The 23,746-nt window shown below is 35.3% G+C and overlaps 2 protein-coding genes across 2 annotated transcripts in view; one reads left to right on the top strand and one right to left on the bottom strand.

Moving 5' to 3' along the window:
* The first annotated feature begins 1,593 nt into the window (after positions 1-1,593).
* LOC140746134 (aldo-keto reductase AKR2E4) lies at positions 1,594-18,371 on the top strand. Its single transcript, XM_073078152.1, has 7 exons — positions 1,594-1,686; positions 5,661-5,756; positions 14,568-14,738; positions 15,971-16,087; positions 16,664-16,831; positions 17,326-17,526; positions 17,846-18,371. Exons 1-7 carry the CDS (start codon positions 1,645-1,647, stop codon positions 18,029-18,031), a joined length of 981 nt encoding a protein of 326 aa, XP_072934253.1. The 5' UTR covers positions 1,594-1,644; the 3' UTR covers positions 18,032-18,371.
* Positions 18,335-23,746, bottom strand: part of LOC140746135 (alpha-tocopherol transfer protein) — a 21,369-nt gene continuing 15,957 nt past the window's right edge. Inside the window, exons 6-8 of the mRNA XM_073078153.1 lie at positions 22,184-22,294; positions 19,937-20,039; positions 18,335-19,242 (exon numbers count right to left, since the gene is read on the bottom strand). Coding sequence (XP_072934254.1) covers positions 19,091-19,242; positions 19,937-20,039; positions 22,184-22,294 — 366 coding nt within the window. The 3' untranslated portion in view covers positions 18,335-19,090. The remainder of the gene's footprint in view (positions 19,243-19,936; positions 20,040-22,183; positions 22,295-23,746) is intronic.

The following is a 23,746-nucleotide window of genomic DNA, read 5'->3' as shown; positions in this document are numbered from 1 at the left end:
CGAGCGACTCTATATCATTTTTAGAAATAATTATGACGAGCCTTTTTTTAACAATTCCTATTAATTGAAGGGTCGCAAAATATTTACTTACCAATCATTAAATTACGATTTACAACTTATAATTAAATTGCGGGTTTTTTAGTTTTACACTTTCTAGTGTAAGTAGACATTGTAGATAACGCTCGGCACGGTAATAAAATCGATTCCCACGATTTGCATAATTGCCTAGTAATAAAAAATACATTTAATAATTAAAATATTTGATTTTCCAGTGCTGTGGTTGCCATAGACACAAAAATTTGCATACACAAACACCCAAGACACGGAACAGACATCTAAATTCATCGTATCTGTCTGACCGAGGATCGAACCCGGAATCCACTGCGTTTCAGACTTATATCGTGTCTGTCGCATTAAAACGTCAAATCTTAATACTATTACAATTTAGCTGGAGTTGCTCACATATGCGTTGTCACCTATGAAGAAACTACTTGTAATGCAACATGAAAATGTTTGTACATTATATTCATGCTAGAACAGAGTACTTAGCTGTTAACCTTTCTGGTATAATGCAGAAATAGGTGTGGTTTGGGTTACTTTTAAACACTTAAGTAGTAGGTACATACGTACACGACTTCGGAAGACCGCAGAAACAAATTTTAAAATACTAGAATCTATACAAATAAATCAAACTTAAGCGCTTAAGCTTTTAAAATAACTGCCATTTTCTGAACTCATGTGCTAATTTGCCGAACATGGAAACAGGTTATTAAAATTTATGTTTACACTTTGGGGGATTTATATTGACTTTGACGGCTCTTTACGTTACAACACTTACAACGATTATTACGTTATAAGATGTGGAATGAGCTTCCTCCTGAGGTATTCCCGGAGCGCTAGGACACGGGGCTCTTCAAAAAAGGTGCAAAAAGAGCTCTCATACAAAGCCGGCGGTGCATGGGCGACTCCTCTGGTGTTGCAAATGTCCATAGGCGGCGTTGACTACTTTCCATCAGGTAGCACGTCTGCCTAATCGTTAGGTTAAACTATAATAATAATAATAAAAAAAATATTTTTTATCAAATCCAATAAAATTATTGTGGAACATGGGTACAATCATAATATTCTGAGTACAACATGCCCCACCACAGGTGGGTATACAATAATTGTGCAATAGATAAATTGCTGAAGGCGGTAGAACCCTTTGTGGTTCGACTGTGTTAGGCGCTGTGCTGTGTTGTGCTGTGTTCCGGTTTGAAGAGTGTGGTAAGGGAAACAGAATTTTCCGAGGCGTTCCAGCTTAGTCCTCAGGGGTAGCGGCGCATCTGTGGCTGACCTCAGGTAGGAATATCTAATCCTATCTGGGGTTGATTTACTGGGGTTGATGTCCATGGGCGGCAGTAGCCACTTACCATCAGGTGGACTGTATGCTCGTCTGCTACTCCTATATTATAAAAAAATATCCCGAAAAAAATGTGGTATTTCATAAATCTTTAAAAACAATACCTATATGCGCGCGAGTTATTTATCACATAGAAGACCAGTTCTAAAGATGCTCGGTATTTTATATAATAATATTGTGTTATATAACAGCTATTTGAGAAGCGGACGAGTCAGTGCGCCGGAGACGTTAGAAGTGTGAACATGAAGCTTATTGTGTGTTTGGGGATCTGTTTAGCAATTACCGTAAGTTTATAAACTAAGTACAATTTTTATGGAAACAATTCTCGTATTATTACAATTTTTATGTTATTTTTTTGTGATTATATAGGGTTCTATTGAGTAAAGAATGAATAGATATCTTACTTTGTTTTTTTTTAGGTATTTACAAAGTATTTTGGCCAAAAACTTTTATAACGCTAAATTAAATCGAATAAGCATTAGATGTTTTCTGTAGTTTATAAATAATTCAAATGTATGTAGTTTTTTTTTAATTTGTAATAACGTTCATAATATATTGAATGTGGTATGAATTATAATTCTTTTTATATTTACCGTAACTAATCTGACGAACTGACTTTAAAATACAATAATAATTAAAGCGGATCGAAATCAATAAAATGGTTTTAAACTATGTTTTTATTTCGTTCCATATAATTTATTATAAAACTTTATAATATTATTTTATTGGACTGTATAATAATACAATCTGATAGTTCATCTCGATCAGTGGTTTTCAATCTTCTCCATGACGCGACCCCCTAGTGAACATAATATTTCGCGGCCAGCCGCTGTTTTCAACCAGTGTTTCATTATGTTACAATAATTCATGTGTGCATTTTTATGTATATTTATAAAACCGGCGATGCACTGGTAGCCGGCGATGCATTGGCGACTCCTCTGGTGTTGCAAATGTCCATAGGCGACGGTGACTGCTTTTCATCAGGTAGCCCGTCTGCCTTATCGATAGGTTGCATAAATTAAAAATAAATGACTTGTCTGTTAAATACAAAATTCAGAGCATGCAAATGTCCTTTCACTAACATTGTATTAGTAAGAATATATGGAGGGTACGCGACCTCGCGAGGGCCTCTGGTAGAAATATTTTGTATTCCCAGGGAGTCGCGACAAATACTTTGAAAAACGCTGATTTAGAAGGTCTTATGAGTATGTAAAATACCTTTCATAGTGACGCTACGCTGAGGTCTGTTTTATTTTGATTCGTGTTATTACGAAATATTTGACCTTAAGCTATGTGAATAAATATTATTCGTTTTTCTATTTTAATATTTATAATGTTGAAATAATTCCTTTGTGAGCTTAGCTAAAAACTGAGTAAATAAACAAAAGAAAACGTTACAAAAACCTGACTCTTCAAAATAATAAATTGAAAAGGGAAAAACTTGTATGCATTACAACAATAAATATATTTTATTTAGTTACTAGCTAACCCGGCAAACGCAATTTTTTTTATTTATATGGCAACACAAGCCATATAAATAAAAAAAATGTTAAGGGTGAACAACCCTTATCACTTAGGGGTATGAAAAATAGATAGTAGCCGATTCTCAGACCAACTGAATATGTATATAAAATTTGATAAATATCGATAAAGCCGTTTCGGAGGAGTACGGTAACTAACATTGTGACACGAGAATTTTATATATAAGATATACTCGTATTTTTATAAAACCTATACTTACATATTTTTACGGCAGATAAATTCATATTTGATTCTTATCGGGTTATAGGTCAAATATTATGTACTCGTAGATATAAAAGTCACTGAACCCAAGTGAACGTGCGATAATGATGTGAACCGAGTGCTCTACTTTATAGTTACCAAAAAAGTAATCTCGTCCATACTCATATCTGGTTTTAATACTGGTTCATTAAAAATCCGTAACGAACTCGGTTCAAGGAAATCTACATACACTTATGATATTAAATGCATTTTTTGAGTAATTGTGGTTACCGAGGATGGGCTCTTGTCTGATTTAGAGTTTGTGTCCTCGTGTAATTGGTGAAAAATAGCACCATTATTTTTGTTCCCGTGGTCATATGAATACGTAGGCGTTAGGTAATCAATTATCTTAATAGGAGTCTTCTCTTATTTGGGATCACTGACAGTGTCCAGCAAGCAACTCCGGGAAGGACGGCGGTATGAGTGGTCGCATACCGTCGTAAACACCAGACGGTGTGGTGAGACCTGACGCTCACCTAGGAGGAGCCCGAAGGGGCAACGCGTTCAGAGGACTCCGGTTGCGTTCCGTAGGAGATCCCGGAGTCCTCTTGGCAACGCTGAGGACGGCCACGGGGGGGGTTTTAGTGCGGTAAGAATCCCACATAACCCCGTGTCGCTCCTACGACACTGGGTACCTTTTGAAGGTTTCCCCCTCGTAAACAAAAAAAAAAGGAGTCTTCTCTTATTTGGGATCACTGACAGTGTATCCGTAACGATATGAGCGACATGCTCCGTGACTACTCCATTACTATACAATACTATATATATCTATAAAGCAGCGGTAGCCAACCCGAGGCCTGCGGGCCGCATGTGGCCCGCGGTTTCTCTCCTTACGGCCGCGGGCCTTATAACTTCTTATTAATATTTTGGTCGCGTTACAATTATATAGGAAATTAAATTTTTCGCTGACCAAATTACCAGAGACAATTTCGTACTGCGGCCCGCAATTGCGAAATATAGCTATGTGCTTAGAATTATTCAAAAGGCTACGGCTTCTGTAAAGTATAAAAATATCATTATATATACAAAGATTATACGAAAATACAGGTACTATATAAGTACCTGTAGTGGTAATTAACTTGGGTATATAAAAAAATAATCACACATGTTTCGTTATGCATACCATTATTACAATGTAATTGATTACAAATAAATGATTACAACCTGACGTAAATCAACAGAATGCGAATATTGCTGTAGTTTTAACGTCATACTCATTTTTAGGATTCCGTACACAAAAGGTAAAAAGGAATCCTATTACTAACACTCCGCTGTGTTTCTGTATGTCCGTCTGTCCATCTGTAACAGGGCTCTATCTGAACCTGAACCTTAATAGACATACTTGTTTTTTTACAGACTATGTATAATGGTGGCCGCTATAAAAACAAACACTAAAAATATAATAAAGTTGAAAAAGAAATGAGGGTCACCATACAATAAATCGCTATTTTTCGATGTTTTTCGATTTATCTATTGAAACGTGGGATAAGTAGTTTAAATTTTTACGATGCAAATACTAAAAATAAAAAAAATTGGTGGTACGGAACCCTCCGGGTGCGGGTTCGACTTGCACTTGGCCAATTATTATTTATTCATATAAAATGCCTAGTAATGTGCTTAATTGATTTCATATGAAGAATGAATAGAATTTATTCCCTTCTTACTTAGTATCTAATCTTGGTTAATTATGTTTTATTATATACGTTATAAATTATTACAATATTTTTTGCAAATAATCCCCGTCGTTACACTATATTACGTCAGTTTAAGTTTCAATAGAGAATTTCTCACTTAGAGAAAGATAGAGCTAAAAAAAACACGCACTTAACAGTGGGGTTGGTCTATTTTTGATACTTGTTCATTATATTATAATGTTTTAAATAACATTATATTATTATAAATAAATATTATAAATCCAGGGGGCATTCAACCACCTGAGAATCTGGCCGGGCAAAGAGGGTATCCTCGAGACCCGAATTTCCTGCCCACCGCCCTTATGTTGAAATTGCTGCAATATATGTGCGCCCGGGGGGTAAGACGTCCCAGTGTAGTAGTTGTAGCTAAAAATAATTGCTGCTATTTTCGATGACAATATTTATTGAAACAAGTTATATTTTCATTACAACACTATAGATTTACATTACAGGCTTACACAGCGTCTCTATATTTTATTCTTCCATATTCTTCATCTCTACCGAAAGGTTTATATGGGAGATATTAAGTAGTGATGGACCATCATTGCTTCTATTGACTAATTTAGCAATACAGATGTTTAATACTGCAAAATCACTGAAAATCAGTGGCCGTGGTTCTCCGCGGTGAGGCTGAGTGTGGACCCTTTGGTTAAATTTTACTGCAGCAATGTTCTGATTTGAGAATCATGTTTACTATTATTTATGCCATATAATGTTGTAGTATTATTTACAAATAAATATTTCTTTCTTTCTTTCTAATATAATATTTTATTGTTTTTCAGTTCACTGTCGCAGTAAAGGCGCCGTGCATAGAACTTAGTGATGGGAAACAAATGCCGGTGGTGGCCTTAGGGACGGGCCGCGGCACTGCTAAAGAGGTGAGTGAATAAATCTTTTTATTTGTAGTAAAAATAAAAAAATAGTAATTTGAGGCACGAAGTTTAGTAACACGGCTTGGTAGGAGGAGCTACACAGCAACCTCGCCTCTGGATTGGCTAATTTTGGCTTACATTAAAAGTAATTTGGTCTTGTTTGTATTTATTAATATTGTGTTTTTTCGGAAAAATATGTTCGCCCAGCGACAAAATTCAATAATAATCAATCAATCTTTAATATTTAAAAAAAAATACGTGTGGCACTCGGAGACTGCCGCGGTAAAGCTATTACATAGCATTTTTTATGCTATGAAATCGCTCAGAAGGAATTCCAGAAATACAATACATTCTTCCATAATCATCAACATTTACATTAATACATCTTTATCCACTATTTTATAATATCTCCATTATATAAGACATTGCAAATATCAGCTATAAAATATACTTCACGCAATTTTAAGATTTCCGCACGGATTATAAAAAAATGTGTATTACTGCCATCTTTGTTCAAGTTGACGAATCAAGGTTATCAAATAAAATAATAAGGAATGTAAAATAATACTTTATTCAATTATATCCATATTTTTCTATTGACAGTCAACAACTCGGTTGCCTGGACACTTGATATCCAACAGTCCTCCACCGCTATTTTTACTTACACCACCAGGGGCGCCGGCAGCATTTGGTCAAGGTGACGGCGCACCAGTATGCCATTTTCAGACTGACTTCATAATGGAGTCTACCTAATCTTCGGATGACGACTCCGAACTCCCATTTAACTCCTGGGTTGGTGTAACTGCGGACTTGTACCTTATCACCTTGTCCGAACTCCTTCGTTGGCGGTGCATTGTAATGTAATCTGGATAGTGGGGCGGATTTCTTAAATAAGGCATGCATATAGGTTCTTACCTCTCTGCCGAACATTAACTGATAAGGTGATAACCCTTTTGTATTAGGTGTACGTCTCAAGCGTGCCTTGACAGTTAACAGTTTATCAAATAAACTTCCGCTCTTGCCGATATAAAAGAACATTCAGGTATTAGCCGATGATTTTCTTTTTGTACATTCAAAAATTTAAATTTTAGCTTTGTATATATTTCTTCAAATTCGTACCTGTATTTTATTTCCTCTTCTAAATTTTCTTCTTCTGTAAGCCATTCAATTTTTTCTTGAATCGCGTAGAATTTGTTCAAATTTTCTTGTAAAGAATTCAGTCGTATATTTATTTCTTCATTGTCAATTTTTTCTATTCCCGAAATGTAATTTTCGGTTCGTTTCATTAACCCACGTAATGTGGCTCGTATTTTCTTATTGTTTTTTAGTTCATTCGACATCTCGTCGCCAATATCAAATAAAATAATAAGGAATGTAAAATAATACTTTATTCAATTATATCCATATTTTTCTATTGACAGTCAACAACTCGGTTGCCTGGAGACTTGATATCCAACAAAGGTGTTATTAATTTTCGTTACGAAATTTCTCGATTCGGTCGCCGCGCTCAAAGCCCGCGATAAAAGCTATGCAATAGCTTAAAAATCTACCAAGTCGCGTAACAAAGCTTCGGTAGGAGGTAAAGACAACTATTCCCACCATGAAATAGTTGTCTTTCTTTCGAATAAGAAAATAGGCGCATACTATAACATATCCTATTGCAACTAATTTAGTACTTTCGGGCAGCAACGCATCTGTGACTGATTTCACGGTTTAATTTATCGTTGGAATTGGTTACACATGTCCGTGGGTGGTAATGACCACTATATATCTTGTAAACTGCTAGGTCATTTGTCATTACTGTTACATAAAAAAGAAAGTTGTTAGAAAGGACAATCCAAATATAGAAGTGGTAAAAAAAATGAAATTCGATTTCAGGGTGTATTTTATTTTAGGATAAGTGCTGGTGCTAAGTGCGATGATGTGATGGTAGTTTCAACGTTTTTATATTTATTCTCTTTTTTAATACATAATATCGTCACTGGAAAGGCAAAGTGGCTCTTTTCCGTAAAATTCTAAATTTTAGCGACGATATAATGCCAAAGGTTGTTAAGGGTGGGTAACTAGGTATAGTTCACTATGGCCAAGTGCAGATTAGGCTCTATCTCTTATCAAAATAAAACATTCAAATTGCCTCAGTAATTATACAAACTGATCAGTATTTTAATTTGTGTGAGTGGCCGAAAATTCTGTGGACAGTATTCATTTCAAGAATGCTCTATTGATTTTTGTTTTTAAATTTTATACTCGCCAAAATCATAAATCATCCACTCTGGGTGTAAAATTTAATCAGACATTAATTTTGCTCTGCATAATGTGTCTATTTTTAGTAGTAATATAATAAATAGGTAAATAATATGATAAATAATTAAAAATACAGATGTCGGTATTTTCAATTATTTCCCAACCAAGTAACCTTGGTTGTGCGTCCATGTATTTTGACTTAATTATAAAGATATTTCAACAACTTTAAAACAAAAAATACGATTATACCTTATGGTTGTAACACAGGAAAATGCGGTAAATTTTCGGAATGAGTCATCAATTAAAATAGTTTTATTTTTTGGTATTTCCCTGCGATTAATCTGAACAAGTTGTAGGTAATTATAATTTGATGAAGTGGAATTTTTAATGCTAATATTTTGACTAAAATTAAATATCGATAAAAACAATAAAAGGAAAGGATTGCCAAGTTTCAAAAACAATGACAGGAAAGTACTCATGAATCATATTCAAAGAAATGGGAATTTTAATGTTTAATTTACTTATCAGAATAACAATAATAAGGAAAGTGTGTAAATAATTATCAATAGTTATAGCAGCAAATTCAATTAATATAAATGTAATTAAAACTTTTACTGAGTTAAGTTCGAACATAAACGTAAAAACTCATACTAAGGGTAGTGGTTCCACTGTTGTCGTGACGCAAGGCCTTCAGTTTCCGGCAACTTTTTTTTTTAACTGTTCCCAGAGACAACTACATATATAATTCATTGGAAACGGGTATCAGTGACGGCCTTTCCTTGAAAGGTAGACAATTTATTATTCTTACAGCTAGGGTTGCCTGCCATACTATATAAGTAGTTACTACTTAACATATTTTAGTGAATATATTACCTATAGGAAAAAAGAGCACGAACAGCGCTATAATTTCATCGATAAAGATGCCGTGGGGCTTTCTCCGAAACCTATCGTGGTTTTCTTATGTTTATTTCGTAAGCATCACCGCCACACCTATTATATCCAACATCCAACTGATGTTTAATGTTGTCTATTGTTAATTGATATCTGTAACAGCAGAAGAATCATAGAAGCCAGCTAGATAACAAATGTAGCTAATTAGTAGGTAGGTATTAATAGGGAACTACTGGATTAAATTTCACAAATTCTTCCTCACTTGTGCCAAATAGATGAAGAAAATATTGCAGTGGTATAGCTCCGGCTATTGCTACAATTTTATAAATATAAAATTATTATAAAAATAAAAACTACGCAATTTAAAAATGTAGTCAATGCCCCTCCCACAATATCGACAAATCCAACAATATCTCATTCTCGTATTATAAATCCGTCAAGCTTTTTAGGCTGTTGGGGGTGCGAAAGAATGAGATACTCAGACGTACATATAAACACTCCATAAACATTACTCTCCGCAGTCGGGTAAAATGAAAAAAATAGATATTTTCATTAAGATATTAATATTAATAAACATTTTTTCTTTTATATTTATGATCATGTGCAATACATCAATCTTACAAGTATTTTTTTTAATGAATAACATCAACACTACAATAATTTTATTGGTTAGCACTTCATATGTAGATGTCTCTATCTCTGCACATATCAAGTTACTTAAGTTATGCAATTTTTTGTCCCCGTGGAGGTAAGCGCCTACCAAACCTGATTTTCAGGGTCGTCTGGTTGCATCATAGGAAAGCACACTAGTTTCTTGAGGTTACAAGCTTCTTCATTATTAAATGTATGCATTATGTATGTGTATATGTATGTAAGTTTTGAAGTTGGAAGAATCTTTGTGACTGGACTTGGACAACACCTAGCCACACCTATTTCTGCTTAAAAACAGCAGTGTTAAGCGCTGCTGTGCTCTGGTTTGAAGGGTGTGGTAAGGGAGACATATGAGTACTGTTCCGAGGAGTTCTAGCTAAGGCATCACGGGTAGCAGCGCATCTGTGGCCGACCTCAGATAGGAATCTTATCTCACCAGAGGTTGATTATAGATTTCCATGGGCAGCAGTGGCCACTTACCATCAGGTGGACTGCATGCTCATCTGCTACTCCTATATTGCAAAAAACGCGAGTGCCCGCGGCAAACCAATGTCACCGTGAGAAATAACCGGAGATCCTTGCAATTTCCCTATCGATCTAACTGGTTATCTAAACAAATGAGTGGTGTCGTTGAACTTAAGGTCAAAGCCACGTTTACATCACCAGTTAACATGTTTGAAAGCGTAGTAACTTCACTGTCAATAAGTTTTTGTATTCAGGCAGTGGCTCGCAGCCTGTTCTTATTAGGTACTTGAGATCTGAGCGTGATGACATCACATTCGGAATGTTTGTAAAATAAAAAAGAAACTATTACCAATTGTTTAATAGATTGTTGACAACAATCTATTAAACAATTCTGTACCTAATTCTGTTTAAACTTAAAAAGACGATTTATATAAGAATTAAACTATACGGTTATTTTTTATATTGAAGAATTTGCAAAGGAGCATTTAGACCACCTCATTTTAGTGGGCTATTGCCGCTTATGGGCATCTTAACACGTTCCCTGCGGCACAGATTTTTCTGTACTTTCCATTACTGCGTTACGAGTTGTTTTAAACCTCGTCCTATATCCGACATTGTGGCGGCACGAGGCGTGTTAAATCCCACCGCCCGAAGGAGACTAAAATCCTTTTTTTGGCGCCAAATAAGACAAAATCGACGGCTTTTGTCTTGATTATTATTAACAATGAGTTAATTAACCTAAAACTGCCGCCGCCCTTGGATAAATTCGTTACTTTAGATTCTATGGGTAAAATAAAATGTGGGTCTAATGCACCTCGGACCGCACTGAAAAATGGCAGGTTTCCATATAATTTAGTGATGGGAAAATAAATATCGATTTTATTTTATTGTTTTTATTTATCAACGTTATGGACAGAATGAATACAAAAAGGGGAAAAGTTATGGATGTTTTTCATTGAAACATTTCAGACAATAAGGTTTTTTGCAAACAGTGCATTCCGTGAGATTTTTTTTTTGGTTTTTTTGTCTGCCTCACGACATGTCAAGAATGTGCGGAGTTTTTCGTAGCATCCGATACATCTCTTCTTCTTTGGACCCTTATCGAGATGATGTGCTTTCTTTGCAGTGGATTCTGAAAAGTAGGAGCGAGTAGATTAGGGTAAAGAGTAATCGGAATACTCGGTAACGATTTTGCCTACGTTTCCTATATCAATAATTAACTTAGTAGCTACTTAACTTTTGTTTGAACCATAACAGGAAACGTAATTATCTATAATGTAATTTCTTACTATACGGATATACGCCTAGCCTGCCAAGTCTCACTACTTTCACCTAGACAGAGTATATTTGTGACTTTCCTGTTTTTGAAATATCTTCCTGTATTCTGATTCTGGCTCAGATTTTTCAACCGGTTTTTCTTCATCTTCCTCCATGATCAACTTTTTTCGGCAACGTTTCGACATGATAATTTTCAACATAAAGACAGCGGTCCTACTTCGTCGCTACGCAGCCTCGACTGCGTTGCACAACACTAACCACGTGAAGCTAGCGTGGGGTGCGGTACGAGGTGCGTGGGGAAACGTGGCGTTCCCAACCTCGTTCCGCACTGTGTTAGCATTATTATTTGTTCAGTGCGGTACGAGGTCTAACAAACCCGACATTAGGTTGGTGTACCATAGAACTAGGAATCAGTAGCACATCACAAACATATAGTTATCACTCTCCTACACTGAACCAGACGGAAGTTATGCCTCTCGCACCACAGAGAAGTTAAAGTTTTTTCTTACCGCTATAACGACCAGACATGGACGAGGTGTTTTAAGCCGCGTTCCGCAGCTAACGTGTTAAAGCACCTTTCAAACCAGTACCCTTACCATGAGTTTCAAAACATCCCACAATTTTACGTTACGTTTACTCAATCCATTATTCTCTACCGTTTGCTTCAGTACATTTAGTAAACGTAACAATAAGTAAGTGCTCAAGCCTTTTTGTCTGCCTCGCGAGTTCGCAGAAAAGAGAGACAAAACGCCATTTTGTCAATTTAGACAATGAATGTTACGTTACTGATATTATAGTTCTGATACAATCCGCCAGGGGCGCTGATTGGAATTTGTATGGGAAAATACGTAAACAAATACCAAAACAGTCATATTTGTCAAAACGTAAAAACTCAGGGTAAGGGTACCTACAGAACACAGCAGTGCTTTATGGCGTTGTCATTAGGAAGAAATAACGTATGACTGTGGTGCCCTTATTGGTGTTTGGTGCTGACAGTTGAACCATAAAGTGAAAGATCACCTACAGTTGTTGACGAAAGCGTTTTGTCTGCCTGTTTATATATAATCTAAAGAATATATCAAATGTATATTTTTTATCCTGACTAGGATCATAAGATTGATGGAACACACGATTTATGAATTGTATGCTATCAGATTAACCGCAATTTTTTACGTGTTAAGGAAAACCTTAAAACCATTAGGCAAAGTTCAAATACGTACATAAAACAGATTAAAACACGTTAATTGTAGTCATTTTCGGATTCGTCATATATAAATGATCATGGTTATATTGGAATATAAATAAAAGGAACAACAATCAACCTCTATATTTAAAAAAAAGACATGTCCTGACTGACTGACTGATTCGTTATCACAAAGCCTGAAGTAGTGGATCTAGGAACATGAAATTTGCATAGTAGATACCTATATTATAACGTAAATACCCACTTAGGAAAGATTTTTGATATTTCACGCCTAAGGGGGTAAAATAAGGGGGTTTGAGAGTCTCCCGATTTCATATGAAGTTTCCCTGTTGATATGACTTGGTCTATGAGAGGCAGTGACCACTTATGGTTCACGTAAAACTGCTAGTCCGCTCTGAATATAGAAATTAATCGCGTCACCATAGCAAATTGTATGACTACTAGCTCGCAACAACTTCGGAGCGGACAAGCAGTTTGGCGATGACTATACCATCATAATATATGGACTGCAATCTTGCGAACTTGTTTGTTTGCTACCTACTACAATCTTATAAAAAGTAGGTATGATTAGTTCTTGTTATAGGTACTAAGAAGATTATGTTCGCTAAATTATACGTTATAGTAAAGGAAAAACAAAACTTATATAATGAACCATATAAAAACAGTGGTAAAACCCGACTACGTATGAGGTCGTTATGATTTATCTTTATGTTTGGGATGGCGAAGAACATAATCTTGCTAAATATTATGTTATAGTAAAGCAAAAAAATACAAGTTATTTAATAAGGGACACTTACTATATGACACGTGCTTAGTCCTCCAATTTAGGAAAGCATTTATGCTCGATCTGTGGTAGCTAATAATCCTATCTAGGATTGATTATAGATATCCATAGCGCTAGTTGCCACATTGCCACTTGCCTCAGTGGACTGTACGCTCGTTAGCTACTTCTAGAAGATGAAAAAGTATACACGACTAAAATCTAATCTAAAAACCTTAAAACAGACGACCTGCGTGGCGGTGCTGTCACCATATCAAACTGACGCGCAAAAGGCGGGTTTGATTCCCAGACAGATTTCTGAATGATGAATTTCGATATCAGTTCTGGGGTCTGTGTGTTTGTGTATTTGTCATTGTGTGTGTAGCATCCACGATACCGAATAATTTACTGTGGGGATACTAGCGTGAGGTTGTGAGTGTAGACCATAGATTAGTAAAGATACTTCGCCGCCTTGAAATTGAATGAAGCCACAAACGGCTTATTATCGTAAGTTCTTTTTTTGAATTTTTGACAAATAAACACATTTTTAGAGAAAATTTACGAATAGATAACTAATACTGCGTAATTTACATGAATTTACATAATAAATAAATAATTATTTCAAATATTTTAAGGATATTTTAGCACGGAGACGTGGCAAAACTTTTTTACGCAAGTATTTCAATTCTCAAAACTGGGCACTTTTTCTAGTTAGGAGTGAGTAATCTTTACTAATCTATGGTGTAGACATAGCCTTTTAAAACAAAATAAAAAAAAATACAATTACCATTAACATGCATTGATCACGCATGCCGATGGACGGTCTGATAAGCGTAATTAGCGTTATCTGTGCATAGTAATAATTAGCGTAAAGTACGCCCATACCAACACGTAGGAATCGTAAGTGAATATAACTGTAGTACGCATATAAAACATTTTACTAATTTTACGATATTTACTATTAAACTACAATGAAATAAGTCGTAGTTAATCTAATACTATCCCACTGGTGGGCACGGGTTTCCACTCAGAAAGAGATGGATTAAGCCGTAGTCCGCAGTGCTGGCCAAGTACGACTTGGTTGACGATGACGTCGTTAATCAATATAAGATGTTTTTACTATGAACCAACATTTAATTTTTTTGTATAAAAATCTTGATGATATTCTATAGCACTATTTATATTAATGTCTTTGATGGTATCATATTTTTGTAGCACTTTTATTTTTGAAATTTTAACAAGGGGTATCCATTTCTTGGTTAGTTAAGTTATAATATGTGTTAGTGAATTTATTAAGCTAATATCTCTTTTCTCTGTTTTCCAGACCGAGTCAGTTGACGTAGTCCGCCAAGCTGTGTACTGGGCGATCGAAGCCGGGTACAGACACATAGACACTGCTGCCATCTACGAAGATGAGTCTGAAGTCGGCCAAGGAATCGCTGACGCCATAGCCAAGGGATTAGTTAAGAGAGAAGAGTTGTTTGTTACTACTAAAGTGAGTTATTAGAATATAATACTTTAGTAAAAAGTTAGGTTTTAGGCCCAAAGATACTGCTGCCATCTATGAAGACGAGACTTATGTTGGCCAAGGAATTGCTGACGCTATTGCCAAGGGACTAGTTAAAAGAGAATTTGTTTTTTACTACTAAATTGAGTTATTAGAAAATGATAATTTAGTTAAAACTTAGGTTTTAGACCCATAGATACTGCTGCCATCTACAAAGATGAGCCAAGTCCAACCATGAGAGTCGGCCAAGGTATCGCCGACGCTATTGCCAAGGGATTAGTTAAAAGAGAAGTTGGTTTTTACTACTAAAGTGAGTTATTAGATAATAATTTAGGTAAAAGTTGAGTTCAGGCCAATATATATTTCCATCCTCTATGAAGACGAGAATTAAATCGGCCAACGGATTGCTGACGCTTTTACCAAGGGATTAGTTAATAGAGAAGTTACTATTAAAGTGAGTTATAAGATAATATTTTTGGTAAAAGTTTATTTAGTTTAGATGCATAGATACTGCTATCTTCTATGAAGACGAGACTTAAGTTGACCAAGGGATTGCTGACGCTATTGCCAAGGGATTAGTTAAAAGATAATTTGATTGTTACTACTGAAGGGAATTATTAGAGAATATTTTAGATAAAATTTAAGTTATGTTATAAAAGTTAAAAAGTTATAAAAGTTAAGATAAAGTTTAAGCACATAATTACTCTTGGCATCTACAAAGATGAGCTTGAAGGCGAGCAATGTATCGCTGAGGCTATTGCCAAGTGATAAGTTATATTAAGTGATAAGAGAAGATTTATTTGTAACGACTAAATTGAGTTATTAGATAATTATATCGGTAAAAGTTAGGTTTAGGTCCATAAACACTACCGCCATCTATGAAAATGGATTTAAGTGAGCCAATTTATTGAATGCCAAGTCTTCATTTAACTTTATTGTTAAAATGATTGTACATGAAAAAAATATTATTTGAATTAATATGAGTTTTTGGTTTGTGGTACATTTAAACTATTCGAACAAATTGTTCTATGGACGAAGGTAAACTGTTACTTTAATTGAGCATATATGAACAAAATATTAATTCCATAATTTTAGTAGGAGGAAAATAATTATCTAGCTTCATCTTTATTACGAGTAATTAAACTGTATATGTATGTTACATAATAATTTATTGTTCTTCAGATGTAGCTGTAATAATACTTATAATTGTTTTTTTCTAGTTATGGAGCGACAAGCATCGTCAAGACCAAGTGGTGCCGGCACTAAGAGAATCTCTCAGCAAACTGGGCTTGGATTATATCGATTTGTACTTAGTACATTTCCCAGTCGCTATCAAGGTACTATCAGACTTCTATTGTATACCTATCGATGTATAGCTAATTATTTCAAATGTGGTGAAACTTGGCATGGTTCGATACTATTGTCTATTTCTAAATGTCCTACTCTGAAGTGTATGGTATGTCAGCGGACATTATCGGAGGTGTACTAAATAAAAAAACATACATGCTATTTCAGCTTATAATAATTAAACGTGACAACGTAAATAAAAAATAAAAAAGAAACAGTTTTCTGTACTTTTTTGTGTTTATTTCAACTTAACAATTGTAGAGGATAGATTTATTTCGAGCGGATGTGTCACTAGTATCATTAGTGGGAGCTTTTTGTCACTCTGTGTTTGACCGTCGCGCCGGGAGGACGTGTCCGTACGTTATCGAGCCAAATAATATTTTTAAGTGGTGTACTTAAGTATCTATTGTAACATCTCCAACATTTAAAATAAAAAAAGATTCCAGTGTAAATTGTGATGAATAGGTATTATCGATTGTTATAGTATGAACATATTTATCCGTGTTAATATGCAGCCTACAACAAAAAGACTTCTATCTACGATAATAAATTTTAACAATTTCTAGCCCGATTACTCCCCCGATGATATCGACTACCTCGAAACCTGGAGAGGCATGGAGGAAGCCAAGGCTTTGGGCTTGGCGAGGAGCATCGGTGTCTCCAACTTCAACGCGAAACAACTGGACAGACTGATCGCTAATTGCAAAGTGCGCCCAGTGGTCAATGAGATTGAGGTTAGTCGTGAATTTAACTATTTCCAACCCTAGAAGGTTGTAAAAAAATATCAATCTGCAATGGCCCAGCGCGATAGCCAATGGCCTGATCCCCTCACACTGAGAGTAAACCAGTGCCCAGCAGTGGGGATATAAATGTGTTGATGACATGCTGACATGACACGCTGTCTAATTCATTAGAAATCTGTGTTTTATACGGCGATACTACTGCCATCTACTTCTTTCGTATAATAGCAGTGTAAACAGAACTCAGAGTAAGCAGTGTTTTGAAGTGTGGCATCTTAATACTAACACGACGCATTTCTATTTGATCCTATGGTCAACTATGTATACAACTCTAAGCCTATCTAGGATTGATTACAGATGTCTATGGTCGGTCCTAGTGAATTACCGGCAAGTGGGCTGCATGTCACTTACGTATTACAGAGAAATTGTGAACTTATCGACCTGAATAAACATAACCGAACCATAACTAAAGGAATAAATTCCCCCAGGTGAACCCAACCAACACCCAAATCGACCTGGTGACTCATTGCCAAGCCCAAGCCGTGGCGGTGATGGCGTACAGCCCCTTCGGGTTCCTGGTATCCAGGGGGACAAGTAATGCTCCCCCACCACGTGTCGACGATCCCCTGCTCGTGTCCATGGCCCAGAAGTACGGCAAGACTACGAGCCAGATTGTGTTGAGATATCTGGTAAGTTTGATAAAAATTTTTTTTTAGGATTTAAAATAAATTTTAAGTTTTAGTTTTAAACGTCGATACAAAAAAAAAAATCATCTGAGCTATATGTAGATAATAACGAATTATAATTATTATAAGGAACAGTAAATAGTATAATTGTGGAAAACGTGTGGGGCGCTATTCGAATCTGATAAATGGAGCACCCCACGCTTTTCCCACAATTATACTATTTACTGTTCCTTAATTGATTTTTAGATTGAAAATTATTTTCTACTTTTTAGTTTTTAGTCATAAAAGCGTGTTTTTTGAACTATAATTATTTTCCTTCCAGATTGAACGAGGGCTAACTCCAATCCCGAAATCGACAAACAAAAAACGCATTGCGCAGAACATCGACCTCTTCGACTTCAGTCTAACGCCACAAGAGGTCGCCCAAATCAACAATTTCAACAAAAATGTTAGAGTGATCGATATGGCTGACTGGAAGGATTATCCTAACTTCCCATTCAATGAATAATTGTTTTTTTTTATTTTCTTTTTAATATTTTAAAATTCGAATGCATTTAATATTTATGAAAGTGGACATAAAATTATTGTTGAAATACTCGAATTATGTGAAGTTCCATTTATCTGTTAAATTTAAATAAAGATTAAATGGCTTTGTTTCATTTTGAAATAATTGCCATTTTTATGCTCATAATAATAATTTATGTTTTTTCAAAGTAAAAATAAAAAATATGAAAGTATACAAGTGTACGGAATAGACAAGTGTTCCACAACAGATAAAATTAATTAACATTACAACGTACAGAATAACACATTTTAATAATATATATTTTGTTTATTTATTAATCCAATGTATATAGTTTATTTTACATCCTTTTAACCTTATATCACTGCTAATATTTTTTTTTTCAAAAATAAGCCTTATATCAAAATTATCACAAGAACCGGTTAGTTATGTTTAATTAAAATATAATACACCATTTCAAAGCAAAAGAGAAGAATGACAATTCATATAAATGCATTATAATAAAAAACTTAACAATAACACTGATAAAAAGATTATTTACTATCACAACTAAACATACATTTATAATAAGATATAATTAATGACCTTAAATAATAGTATTCCGTTTCTTTCCCTTAGTAAGTTACGATAGGATAGGTTAGAATTTCATTGAAATAATGAGCGGGTCTAACCCTTTCCTAGTTCGATTAAGCACACGACAGCCTCAGCTATTTGTGTCTAAAACAAGCATTTTTATTGGCAGACTGTCCTTATGGGTAGCAACGCATCTGAGGCCGCAACTGGCAAATGCAACTCGGGACCTTCTCTATCTGGGGTTGGTTAGTGATGTAACATAGGCGGTAGTGACTTACCATCGGGTCACACGTTGCAAAAAGCATCGTGTGGTATTACAGCTAAGTGCGGGAACTGCCCATATTTAAGGAGTACTTCCAGCAGTTTTTTTCTTGGACTTTTGGACGGAATTCCCTTCCCTTCCCTTTCCTTATTATTGAAATCATATACGAAGACATTTTACAACTATTCATAATCTACAATAAAATAACATCAATCAATAGTAAGTTGTCTGAATGAACCATCTATGCCGAAGAGCTCGTCGTAATTCGTAGGTTTTCCTGGTCTTAGGCTTTCGTTGGCTTTCAGCGGTTCCTGGGCTTTGAACCAATCTCTGTATTCCACGAGCTTCTGGGTCCAGTTGTCTGAAATTAAGAATTTATACTTTAGATTTGTCTATATTTTTAGGAAAATATAACTTTTGGAGTGGACTAGGATACATTATTAAGTATCATACGTTGAATTTATTTTCGACAGCCAAAAGAGGCAGCACAAGGTGCCATTTTGTCAGAGGTAAAAAACTTTTAGGGACCGTATTGGAATTTAAAAAAACGTACGTCTCGTAAGTTTTTAACAAAATTTAAAAGATCTGGTAGCTCGTCTTACTTATTCTTATTATGATATACAGAACGGCGGTATGATGGTAGAAATAGATGTGAGGGTGATCCCGAATCATTAGAACTCACAAATAGTTCTCCATAGATATATTACTTAAGGATAATATATCTATGGTTCCAGTTGCAAATAAATGTAACATATACACTACATGAGTGATTTACTTATAAAGTAAGGTGAATAATCCGTATGTACGCTTTAATACGCTTTCTACACTCACAGCCCCACACTAGGATTCCCTGTATCGTGGGTGCCATGGACACACACAGAGACAAATACACAAACACCCAGACCCAGAAACAGAAACCTAAATTCATTATTTAGATTTCTGTCTGGCCGGGGATCGAACCCGGGACCCTCTGCGCGTCAGACCGGTATGGTGACCGTTCCGCCACGCGGTCATATATACGGGTGGATATATTATAAATTTTAAATGATTGTTACCTTGATGGTCATTCATGGAAAGTGAACTGCCGCCGTATTCCGGAGGCAGCATCTCCTGAGGAACGTATTTGTACAAGTCCTTAACCTCTTTGTGGATGTAGATCTGAAATGAGAAGCAACAAACATATTCTAATTAATATTAAGATTAATGAAGTATGTCTACGATGCTTATGATCATCTTTCAATATAATAAGATCTTTGTAAGCCTGCTTAATACTGTTTCACAAGCGAGGAGGTCGCAGAGGTTTTAAGGAGGAGGTTTGTTCATTCGTTAATAAAATTTCTCAGTCATCTGGTATATTCCACAAGTATCTGGTTTAATTAAAATTAGTATGACTTAGTTGTCAAATTATCCATTCTGTTTTATGTTAATTCTTTATGAAGACCGCTCGAAACATACATCCGGAGTAAGAATAATGCGAGATGATGAAAGTTCAGAAAATACATTCAGTCTAAGCTGTCTGTACAGAGTTTACAGCTTTTACTTCCATTATAAGCCAGATCAATTCAGGTTATTTCGTCGCAGTTACAAAAAGGATTTTCCCTGCAATGCTCATCTGGTTTGTACAAGTTTAGCTTGTTGTCATATAATGGAAATTCTGTTACCATTAAACTGGATTCATAATAATATTACAATTAATAATAAAACTAGTATCCATCCAGATTGTTGACGAATCCTCGTTCTTGTTTCTTTGTTAGCTTTTGATTGCATAATTGAACTGGTTTTTAGATCTTAATTCATCATGTTATGAATTGGTTATGAAGCGATAAACGTGTTCTGTTACAAATAATAGAATTATAGTTAAAAAACTAAAAACCACGCTAACATCGCACAAGGAAAATCGTTAATCATGATTCCTGACGAACCTGATGAGAAGAATGGGATAAAATTATTAAACTCATGTATTGTCATCAGTTCTTGATAATTGTTCAAAATTTTAAATTAATCGGACCGTTCAAAGTGGGTAAAAATCTAGTTCAGCGATTCCGTTACATACATACATACATACAACCCAAGCTAATAAAAGCGTGGTAAAAATCAAGTTACAAGATGCACGATAAAACATATTATGCATTTATGAAATGTTATTTCAATTCCAGATAAACATTATTGAGTAACAAATAGTTCAAGTTTTGTACTGAAGATAATAGTATTTCTTTATATGACATTATACTTAGAAATACTGCTTGCTGATGAGAATAGTTTTTTTTTATAAAATAGGAGTAGCAGACGAGCATACAGTCCACCTGATGGTAAGTGGCTTCTGCTGCCCATGGACATCTGTAATCAACTCCAGATAGGATTAGATATTCCTACCTGAGGTCGGCCACAGATGCGACGCTACCCCTGAGGACTAAGCTGGAACGCCTCGGAAAACTCTGTCTCCCTTACCACACTCTTCAAACCGGAACATAGCAGCGCCTAACACTGCTGTTATTAGGTAGAAATGGGTATGGCGGTGGTACCGCCGGAGTCGAACCACAAAGGGTTCTACCACCTTCCACGTTACAACCACGTAAGGACATTTACAATCCGAAAAATATTCTTTTCGAACTCAGATCTAAAAGATGCAAATATGCACACGTATGGAGTTTCTTACGCCGCTTCTTCTCCATAGCGAAACACCTTCCGAAGCGGTGGTAGTTGACTTTCAAAAAGTATTCTATATGAATCAATTTTGAATACATGAGATTTGAATTTTAATTAGTTGCTGCTCCTGAGGGCTAAGTTAGAACGGCCCGATTGCTTCCCTCTTATTATATACCCTTCAAACGAGAACAGAGTTGCGTTGAATACTGCTGTAAACCAGAATGACTAGTGACGGCGGTATCTTCACATCACTCTAACACACAATGTTACTACCATTTTTTTCCTCAGTTATTTTAATGTAACAAAAAAATAATAATAATAAAACGCTTTCTACACTCACAGCCCCACACTAGGATTCCCTGTATCGTGGGTGCTATGGACACACACAGAGACAAATACACAAACACCCAGACCCAGAAACAGAAATCTAAATTCATCATTTAGAAATCTGTCTGGCCGGGGATCGAACCCGGGACCCTCTGTGCGTCAGACCGGCATGGTAACCGCTCCGCCACGCGGGTCGTCGACCACACCCACCACAACATTTGTTCATCAACAAGGGTTCACTGATAATGCTACCCGGCATTAAGTTCCCCCTTTGTAGTCCCTAGGTTTACAATAAAGTTTAAATGAAGAATATTAACTGAAGAACTTACCCGTTTCCTGATTTTTTCTTTAAGGAAAGGCTTCACGAAGGTTAAGAAACGTTCAACAATCGGTGACGTATTCACTATGTGGACCTCCTTCAGCTTAACTGGGTAGGCCTCCTGAAAAATTATTAGGTACTTCACATTATTTTAATCCTAAAATAATTGTTGATATTTTTTTTATTATAGAAGCCTGTAGTCCACCGTTTAAATAATATTGAACGAGCACGCAGTCCACCTGATGGTAAGTGGCTACTACCGTCCATGGACATCTGTAATCAACCCCAGATAAGATTAGATTCCTACTTGAGGTTTGTCACAGATGCGTTGCTACCTTTGAGAACCGTAGTAAAAGTAGGTCCCCTCCCCCTTCAAAAAGCCTTGAACTAGAGTTTATAAGTTTTTCATATATTACCTTCTTTTCATAGCGAAATACCTACAATCTAATATTTAATGTGTAGGCACGTACAATTTATAAAACTGTGATACCGCCAGATAAGACTAAAAAGGTAATGATAACCTAGATCTTTCATATTGAATCAGATAAGATGAAAGCTTATTGATTTGTGACGATAACAAAAGTGTGTTTTTGCATGTTTTATTACATTAGGTACGCAACAAACATTTATTTGTTACATTTAACTTTTCTTTATTTACACAGACTGTAAATATTTCTACTTTGAGTGTGATGATTGTGTGTGTCTAGTGCACACATAATACAGGGGATCACTGTGTGGGTTAATTCGTGAAAAATATATCAAAGAAAAGGTTAAATAAAATACACATAGATTAGTAAAGATACTTCGCCGCCTTGAAATTGAATGAAGCCGTAAATGGCTTATTATAATAAGTTCTTTTTTTGAATTCTTGAGAAATAAAAACATTTTTAGAGAAAATTTACGAATAAATAACTAATACTGCGTAATTTACATGATAATTAAATAATTTATAATAATAATTTCAAATATTTTAAGGACATTTTAGCACGGAGACGTGGCAAAACTTTTTTACGCAACTATTTCAATTTTCAAAACTGGGTACATTTTCTTGTTAGGAGTGAGTAATCTTTACTAATCTATGAAAATACAGTACAACTTCATTAAAGCGTACAGCAAGATAAAGTTTTACAACAAAATACCTATTCATCATCTTTTTTTATACCAAAATTTTCTGTTCTGAATTATTAAAAGTTGCAAAATAGTGATTATTATAAAAATAAAAAACCCACTGCTTTAAAATATAGCCTCTGGTTACTCCCACGAATGCTTCGGAAAATTATGTTTCTATGTCTATGTGAACACGGCAGCGCTTAACATTGTTACTAGGCATAAATAGCAGTGGCGGTGGTGCCGCTGAATTCGAACCATGCAGGGTAGTGCTTTTATTTATTTATTTATTTATTTAATTTTGAAACACCTTAAACTAAGGGTAACAAGGGAGGACTTAATGCCTAATGGCATTCTCTGCCAGTCAACCCTGGGCGAACGCGACATTATGTGGTAGGCATTTACACAAAAGTAAAATAAAATGTAATATATTATATATAAACATACATATACATATACATATACA

Source organism: Epargyreus clarus, unplaced genomic scaffold (genome assembly GCF_041222505.1).
Source record: "Epargyreus clarus isolate Ecla_fem2 unplaced genomic scaffold, WU_Ecla_fem_2.2 ptg000012l, whole genome shotgun sequence".
Taxonomy (NCBI): domain Eukaryota; kingdom Metazoa; phylum Arthropoda; class Insecta; order Lepidoptera; family Hesperiidae; genus Epargyreus; species Epargyreus clarus.
The sequence above is the reverse complement of the archived record's forward strand: the minus strand, read 5'-3'. Positions and strand labels throughout refer to the sequence as shown.